At 42.0% G+C, this 9,609-nt stretch overlaps 1 protein-coding gene and 1 long non-coding RNA gene across 2 annotated transcripts; one reads left to right on the forward strand and one right to left on the reverse strand.

The window, feature by feature from the left end:
• Positions 1-3,786: 3,786 nt before the first annotated feature.
• Positions 3,787-5,341, reverse strand: LOC145443606 (uncharacterized). Its single transcript, XR_013916486.1, has 2 exons — positions 4,559-5,341; positions 3,787-4,499 (listed from the first exon to the last, which is right to left on the reverse strand). It is a non-coding gene; the product is annotated as an uncharacterized LOC145443606 (long non-coding RNA).
• A 252-nt stretch (positions 5,342-5,593) lies between these two features.
• LOC145443511 (uncharacterized) lies at positions 5,594-7,399 on the forward strand. Its single transcript, XM_080321468.1, has one exon. It carries the CDS (start codon positions 5,594-5,596, stop codon positions 7,397-7,399), a length of 1,806 nt encoding a protein of 601 aa, XP_080177594.1.
• Positions 7,400-9,609: the final 2,210 nt, after the last annotated feature.

Genomic DNA, 9,609 nt, shown 5'->3' on the forward strand with positions numbered 1-9,609 from the left:
AAAAATAAGGACAGTCGAAAAATTAGATTAGCATGAAAAAGCGCTTTTGTACATTGGTTGGTCTTGGGCTTCCCATAGGGTGATAAACCAAACTTCTTCACGTCGTTGTGATTAGAAGTGTCAACCAAGTTGGTAGGATTTCGAGTGTTGTTCGGTTTCGAGTCTTTACTCGATAGATTATACAGCTTGATGACTGCTTGCAGACGTCTGCGGTTTCGTTAATTTCTCGCGATCTGGCAATCCGCGGGCGTGGGTGTGATGTTGGTTGCCTAATATTGCCTTCAATTACGTCAACACATTATAGTAGGATTATACGCTGGATGTATAGACGAAATAACACCGCTCAATAACATGACTATTTGACATACCGTAGTAGCCAAAGCAAATATTTTCAAATAATGAAACACCAGACTTCATCCTGAAGTTTTCAGGCATAAGCACAAGCTATTTATTGGATTACTGATGATGGGTATTGGTACCGCGTTGTTGCTATTTCCGCCATACACAGGCACGGACGGTTTTATCAACTGTATTGCGATGATCTAACATTGCGTACATTCATAAAGCGCCAGGTCATCTACCATCGTGTATTGCATTTGTCCGCATCGCCGAAGATTCGGTTCTTGTTAGGATTGGAGGATCGCTATTGTAGACAACAGCTTGTGTGTGGTTTTTCAGTAACAGTCATCGTCCATTCGTTTGTACATATCCTGATGCTACATTTTATATTAAGTGATAAAACAGAGCGTTATGAGGAATTAACCGATTTTGCGAATCCATCGGAAACCTTTCTGGTGAAAAATGTCCGCCGATTTGGGAATAGCCTACGCAGCCTACGCGCTAGAACAAGATTTCCTTCTTATAACGGTGCTATATATTACAGTTGAAATTGTGAGTGCAGGCACCAAACATGCTCACAGCGCAATTTCCGCAATATATTCAGGGCCAAACCGTAAAAAAGGGAATGAGTAAGGCCTTTAGTCTGCCCACGGTTTGACTCGGAAAACGCTTGCTCAAACGCCGTATTTCAAGATCGACTGGCATTTCGGCGTTTATCATTTTCACACCACGAGACCCACGTTTCGGGCAACACGCGACTCCCTGTAGGTACTGACGGCGATAAAACCTTGAAATAAAATAACCACCACATGTTGACCAAAATGTTCAACATTGATATGACCACTGTCCAGGCGCCGAAAAGACCAGCGCTCGCAGCTTGAACCTCACGTATAAATTGAGACCCACAAAATAAAATAATAAGTCCCGTGTCGAATTGCAAATTTGGAATTGCTTTCGTCTCACGAAAGGATATATCCTTTTAGTTCGTCTGGTGTAAACGATTCCAATATATGTGGAGCAATGACAACCTTTATCGCTTTACCCCGATCTTCAAAGCTTTTCAGACAAATCCATATAGTCACAGACCATGCACCCATCCACACAATCAATTTGCCACTTTCCTCGCGCGGCATCAAATTGGTTACTCGCTAATATATAGTCACATGCCCAAGTGTCGCATGCCCAAATGTCGCATGCCCAAGTGTCGCATGCCCAAGTGTCGCATGCCCAAGTGTCGCATGCTCAAGTGTCGCATGCCCAAGTGTCGCATGCTCAAGTGTCGCATGCCCAAGTGTAGCATTACCACATGCCCAACTGTCGCATGCTCAAGTGTCGCATGCTCAAGTGTCGCATGCCCAAGTGTCGCATGCCCAAGTGTCGCCAAGTTTCGCATGCTCAAGTGTCGCATGCTCAAGTGTCTGCATATCCACGTGTCCCATGCTCAAGTGTCGCATGCTCAACTGTCGCATGCTCAACTGTCGCATGCTCAACTGTCGCATGCTCAACTGTCCCATGCTCAAGGGCCGCATGCTCAAGTGTCGCATGCTCAAGTGTCGCATGCTCAAGTGTCTGCATATCCACGCGTCGCATGCTCAAGTGTTGCATGTAGACGTGTCGCATGCTCAAGTGTCGCATGCGTACATGACCCCATGCTTATGTGCACCTTTGCTCTTATGTCCCCATGCCCATGTGTCCATATGCGCATGTGTGCCCATGCTCTTGTGTACTCATGCTCATGTGTCGTCAAGGCTCATGTATCGCATGCTCATGTGTCACCATGCTCAAGTGGCACTTATTAAATTGTCACCATGTTGATGTGTCCCTATGCTCACGTGTATCCATGCTCGTGTGTCCCTATACTTATGTGTCGCCATGCTAATATGTCCTCATGTTGATATGTCCCTGTGCTGATATGTCTGCAATGTTTACAGTTGTCACATGGCATCAATTTCTAAAACTAAGTGACCCTCAACCAAATCTACTTCATGTAACGAATTTCTTGACTGCTTTTCAGAAATTCATTTCTAATTCCACTTGAAGTACTTTGGACATGTCCTGGAAGTAATTAGTGCTACTTGTACTGGAGTATAAATTAAGGCATTACTTCTACTCGGTTCCCAACAATGACCACGTTGACCACCTCTCGGTATAGGATGACCGATCTTGTCACTGCGTTTGAGCTGCTCCAAGAGTTATATGATAGTTACTTCCCTTAGTTCGCTAAATATCGCCCATATGTGACATAAACTATTTATCAAAATCGAGTGTGATTTGCCAAATCCACTTCAATCGCAGTTGCGAAGTAGTGGTAATAAAATTGGCATTGTATAAGGCAACAATAAAGTGCACTGATTTGCTTAGTCTTGACGGCAGGTTCTCCCAAAAGATACTTCCGATGTGTTCAGCGACATTTGTTTTATAGCAGCACGCCAGCACCCAAACCAGCAGACAGTATATCCTGATCCTTGCGGGTCCCGGTTGCTTCAGCCATATCTTCCATCCAAAATCAGGCGCCACAACAGACAAATAGTACTGCTTGAACTAACAAATACTCTTACTAGAATATAAGCCAATCGCTTTACTTCAAATGCATAAATTTAAGTACATATGATCGGAGTTGAGTACCGTAATACGACTACGTTACCGATGGATTTCTGCGTAATTCTGACGATATCATTCTAAATGCTTCGTACAGGATTGACATCTAACATAGGTGAATCTCTGATGACTTCTACAACAAATTTCCGAAACGTTTACAACCAGAAATCAACAGTACACTATGCGATATTTAGCACTGAAGCAGGTGCGCGAGAAAGTAGCTTGCTAACCAATTTGTTGTTGCTATGCGTATCTAGTCACGTGATCGAAGTCCTGCAAAAGGCCTATTATGCCTCACGTAATTGGAAATGTAAAATGTTATTTACCTAATTTCCTATGGGTTAGGATTAAGGATAGGGTGCAGTATGTCGTTGAAAAAGTATTTAAATATATGCACGTGTTGGATTTGCGTATATAGTATATAATTAAAGAAATATTATTATTTTTATCGAGGGACGTAGGAATTAGGATGAGGAGTAAAAACAAAACCGTGCTTTTGTCAGATAAGACGTTATATAATATCCAGTGGTCTGGTTAGTTAGCCAGACGAAGTAACGATGCAGCATCGTGATCTGAAATCGTATTGTAGATTGCCAACCCACGGATAGATGCGCAAGATGTGAGTCACGGATGAATGCACCGACAAACGTACTGCAGAGCCGGCTAAAAGCAGCAAACTTTGTAGTCCTAGAGCTGGCGATCCATGCGTCCAAATTTGATGCATCTGGTCTTTATCGTAAGCTATTGATGTACTAATTCCGAAAATACAAAATAAATTCTCGTCAGGGCAATGTAACTGGTCCAAAATAGCCGTTTAAGGCCGACTGTTCTGAAAAGTGAGAGCCTGGAAATATACTTTTATTGCGGAATCAGTGCGACACTAGCTTCCGATTAGGACCATACAAATCAAATTTCGACGATTGGATCGCCAGCTATGGGACTATCAATTCTGCTGCTTTTAGCCGGCTCAGCAGTTCGCTTCTCGGCGTATTCAATCGTGAGTCACGTGTTGCGAATCCGTTGGTTAGTAATCTAAAAATTGTATACAATGGCAGCCGAGGCCAGCATAGCGGTAAAAATAAAAAAAACTTCGCCCGCAAGGGCGCAGTCAAGGGCTTCCGCTAATGGATCCACCAAATTCTTTGTCGACATTTAAAGAGAATGCATTATAAGTCAAATATTTTAAGTTGTGCTTGTCAGGTCTCAATAGCAATTTAATGTAATTGAAATTGTAATTGAGCAAAATTTTTGTCAAATTACAATTACAATTACACAAAATAAAAATGCTTCAATTACAATTACATTACAATTACATTGAAAAATGTAATTAATTACATTTAATTACGATTACAAATTACAATTGATCCAACTCTGCTGTGGATAACATAAAAGCGGAGAACCATGAAACTGTTCAGACGGGCTCTTCCATCCACCGACTTTCTTCTGCATCACTTTAATGAGGTTTCCCGATGGCGCTGCAGATGTTAGGCATGTGGCAATTGCTTCGTTAGCTTGCTTAGAAATGGCTCCCAAAAGCACTCCACCAATATATTCAAGTATGTCTAAAAACATGTCAAAGTTTTTCCATGGAAAGGCAAAGTATCAAAGGCTATTTACTTACCAGATTCCTTGCTGTTGACTCCTCCAATCTCTGTGATTGGATCCTGTTCTTTACCGCACACGAGAGAATCAAACATCTTCAAAAGTAATGCTGAAGCTGGCAATTGCGGCAAACCCAGCAACTTGTTAGCTTGGTGACAGATATTAGAATAATGTTGATAAAATCCGTCAACACCATGTTTTCAATATTCAGAATGGAGTTGTTTCACCAATGGAACAGCTTTGATCACGTCTAGTTCCTCGAATGATGGGGCGCATTCAAAGTATTTTTTGGTATTTACACAAGCCCTCTTCAAAACAGCATCATCAGATATATCCCAAGTACTGGTGGGAACTTTATGATTTTTGTAATGTTTTTTCAGAGCTTTCACAGTCGGAAAGGATGCTTCGCATTCCTCACAAATCACACCTTTCCAGTTATCGAGTCCTTCGAAACATTCTTCAATTTCCATTTCAGTCAGTCCCTCCCAGTCATCCCAAAGTGATGCAGCTAAATCAGTCATGATACCGATTTCTATCCGTGACGAAATATGATCTAAATCTGGCGAAAAATATAACAGAGGCTACACGGTATTATTCACTAGTCATAACGACTCGTCACCGCTGCCTAAATGTTGAACTGTCTAACTAATTCCGACGCAACTTCAAGAAATACACGAAGAATCGCCTTGAACGCCATTGAAACAAGCACTGAGCGATCCTGTTTTGGGTGGATCCATCTGACCGTGACCATTCTGCCGGCTAACAATGGGAGAACAATCGAGTCGTCACTCCAGTCATACTCTATAGTCCAACTACCTCACTCGCAAGCGATCAACAGTAGACTGGCATATACGTTGTTCATGAAATATTTGCTCGTGGGTTTGAAATGCCATATAACAGTAAAGTCAATATAAGGCAATTTTGGAACATTGATCCATTTTCAACCGTTGGTACTTGTAAGCTATGCTTAAGCAAGAAAAAGAAATCGGTAACGAAACCGGAAAGACGAACACTCGTTTCGGGCAAGACAACTGTATATCCTCATTGGAATAATATGCGAAAGCATATATTCAATTGTCACCAGGCTAATTACTCGGAAGCGTTGAGATCGCTAGAGTCATCTACTGAGTCTGCTGGCACCATGGAGTCATTTTTCAAGAAACAGAAACTGGATGATAATGGAGGGGAAAACATGACGATGATTGGTGTTGTCTTGGAGTTGAATGTTCAGAAATTGAAGGAATACGTTCGTCAAATATGTACCGTCGATGGACTTCCATTCAATACGTTTGAAAAATCCGGCATGTCGCAAATCTTTAATCCTATTGTGCAACAGCTGAGGGAATCAGGTCAGCCTATTTCGCTAACGTCTCATCAAGTCCGCGACATCGTTTTAGAGGGAGCTGTCAAATTAAAGCAAAGAATCAAACAGGAGATTAGTGGTAGAATGTTGTGTTTAAAATTTGATATGGCCACAAGATTAGGAAGAAGTTTCTTAGGGTTGAACGTACAATATGGAGACTCTACGGGCATACAGATCAGGACCTTAGCTGTGAGGGAGGTACTGACTGCCAGCACAGGCGCGGAATTATCAAAGTTGATAGTGAACATACTGCAGGACGACTTCGACATTACCTTGACCCAAATTTATACAATAACCACTGACAATGGTTCAAATGCACTGTTAGCCGGAAGACTCATTAGTACAGCATGTGTAGAATCAAGGGTTGAAGTACAGGAAGAAAATAGAGACGATCAAGATGACGAGAAGATTGAGGGACTTCTCCAATCGAGCACCGCGGAGTTTCTGATGTCGACATACGGAGTACATCAGGTTCGCTGTGCTGCACATACGTTGGCTCTCGCAGTCAATGATTGTATCGGCCAGAAGGCACCCGAGTCTACCAAATGTCTTCTACAACGTGCACGATCTGTGGTGTGCACTCTTCGCACAAACAACATACGGAAGGAGTTGAAGCGACAGAATTTGCCTATGGCCATACTAGATGTTGAAACTCGTTGGGGATCAACCTACGACATGCTTGAGCGTCTCATGCAACTCTCCACATTTTGCAAGGATAATGAGATGCTTATCGAACGACTGAAATTACTGGAAGATGAATGGGGAAGTTTCGAGGAATTGGTCGAGTCATTAGCGCCTGCACGCGAACTTACAATAAAACTTCAAAACAGTTCCTTGACACCTGGTCAAACTATCGGCCACTGGCAGTTGACGATGTTATCATTGGGCAAACGTTCTACACCATTAGCAGCTACGTTAGCAGAGCGTATGTCAGCAAGAGGACGATTCCTATTAACTCCGCCTATACTGGCTGCAACCTATTTAGATCCAGAGTACCGGGTACTTCTGAATGAAGACCAAAGAAAGTTGGCAAAAACTGAGCTTGAAGCTATGTATAGAAAGATTCAGTTACTAAATGGCCAGGATTTCGATTTAGATGGAGGGATCAGCTCCGAAAGTGCTGTGACAGACTTCGAAAGCGACATCGACACGCATTCACTGTCTCCTATGCAGTTAATGTTGTTATCAAAGGAAAAAGAGATGTCGACTCAGGCTGCTAGCTCTGGGTCGAAACGTATCAGTGATAATACCACAATTATCGACTCTGTTGATGGGAAATCGTACAAGCATGTCGAATGTCCGTTCAAATATTGGTCCCAACAAGACAGCAAAATATTGTCGCAGCTTGCTTGGACTGCTCTCGCAGTCCCGACTACGCAGGTTTCCGTTGAAAGACTTTTTAGTGGCGTTAAATTCATTTTGAATGATTTGCGCAACTCCTTGAGTGACGACAGCTTACAAGCAATCATGCTGCAACGTACTAATAGCTTGATGTGATTGATAATTGCATTTATTCTGAAACATTGCCCGCCACATTTACATTTCAAGATATCTTATTGGTGAATGTCTTTTTGACAGTGAAATCTGTTACCGTACTCCGAAATTAGAATGACCGCATTGTAAATAGTGTATTGGACTGTAGTAGTCACGTTGATCCACCTATCTATACGGTACTGAAGAATGACATTCATCGTCATAATCGATTTCTGTAACAACGTGATCAAATGATCGGTGTTCCCTTGATGCCTGTTCGGTGGTAATATTCTTGCGGTGATGGTGTGATTTCAAGTGCTTCATTTTTGATTTTGGGAACGAATTATACAAATGAATCATCAAAAAAGTCATTTTCAAACGCTCTCGCATTAGGATTATAGATCAGGAAGTGGGGTAGATATAGTTTGAACTTCTAGCCACGCTAACCCCTAACAAATACTAATAATCACGCAGATCGCAGTATTGATCGCCTGCAGCTGGAATATTATGTGGGTGAGCCTATATTATAAACTATTGTGCAAATATTTACTTCAAACTGGCATGTGCCTCTTGCAAATGTATCGGAAATGCGATGATATTCTTGTGGAGGTCCTAGATAACAATCCGATAACTATTTGATTTTGCTCGTGGAAGCTGTAGATCAGGGCCGGCCAACCCATGGCCCGCGAGGTAATTTCCGAAATTAGTAATATTATGAAAAATGGATTGCACAGATTGTGAACTTGCAAGGCCAACCAAAAATTTGATTAGTCTGGCCGCAACAGTTGAGATGTGATGACTAAAATATCAGTTCCGATGACGCATTGGCAGATCCATGAGCCAGTCACATTTTGGTAAATCTTCGTACACTACAATAAAGCAGAATAATTTTGCGATAGATTTATCAAAAGTAAAAATTTTCTACACGCTTCGCGCAACATGTTGTCACTCGATTTCTTGCTTTTAATATTGTTACCCCTTTCTGAAAATGAAAGAACGCCTAATGTATCAGATTGAGTCTAACTATATTCGCGATTACGAGACAAAGTGTCGTTCAGCATATGCGACCTTGCGTTTGCGCTCGCAGAAAGGCCGTCGACTATGAAACCCAGGCTAAAAATGATTGGCGCATGTTGGTCGAAGCTTTCGACATCGATATGTCCAGGCGCCGAATAGTCCATTCCTTGCAAACTGAGCCCAGTGATATACAGCAGGCCCGCAATATAGTCAAGTGACAATATTATTGACCTATGAATTTTCGCGCTTGGCGCGGCTAGTGGCCCGCGCAATAGTTCGTCAATCAAATGTGGCCCTTCGGCTGAAAAGGTTGGCCACCCCTGCTGTAGATGTACACGACACGTCGACACCTCACCACCGTGAGCTAAACCTCACAAAACAGACTCTGTAAAACTATTACTGGGAATTAGATTCGCATCATGGCTGGTTAGCAATAATTACACCCGAAATATCAATAATGCATGTGCTAGAAAAGGCACCATACTTGTGATATTGAAGTATTTGAAAGTATGGAATATGTATCAAGTATAGTATGGAATATGTATCAAGTATGGTATGGAACAATGTTGGTATGGTATGGAAAATTGCAAGTATGGTATGGAGGGAGTAAGGCAAGTATGGAGTATGGAAAATCCTTGTTCCATACCATACCATACCATGCCCTGATTAACAACATGTGCATTGTCTTCATGTTGTTTCCTTCCTTGTGGTTTACGCAAGACTTGTAAAATTTAACAGAGCCGAGCACTACAGGGTCAGAACTTGTCAATTTTGAACTTCACATAAACATTTCACCCGCAACAATGGTGCCTGACCCTCAATCAATGGTAAATCATTGTGTTCAATAAAGAACTTGATCACCCCAGCGCCTGTCGAAACTATTTCCGGGTTAGCAATGGTGAATACGCCTCTTCCATTTGTGTTGTAAAGGGTACCAATAACTGCAGATTGTGGCCAAGAAAATGTCGTCTAGATATAATTGTAAGAAAAAAAGAATGAACAGTACAATATAACAGTAACTTGAAACTTAATTACGAAACCAAAAACCAAAGCGTTGCGACGAGTTACCCAACGACGACAAATTTACGGACAAAATTATCGAGCTAAAAGATTCCCCAAATTTTCATGAGCACTTAAAGGAACTGATCCGTATACTGCTTTGACGTCATATCAGTCTGATTTGAAACACATTGCAGCCCAGGTGGAGACGCACCCTA

The sequence above is a fragment of the Botryllus schlosseri genome, chromosome 7 (assembly GCF_051294905.1).
Source record: "Botryllus schlosseri isolate E-star chromosome 7, Bs_hap1, whole genome shotgun sequence".
In the NCBI taxonomy this organism is placed as follows: domain Eukaryota; kingdom Metazoa; phylum Chordata; class Ascidiacea; order Stolidobranchia; family Styelidae; genus Botryllus; species Botryllus schlosseri.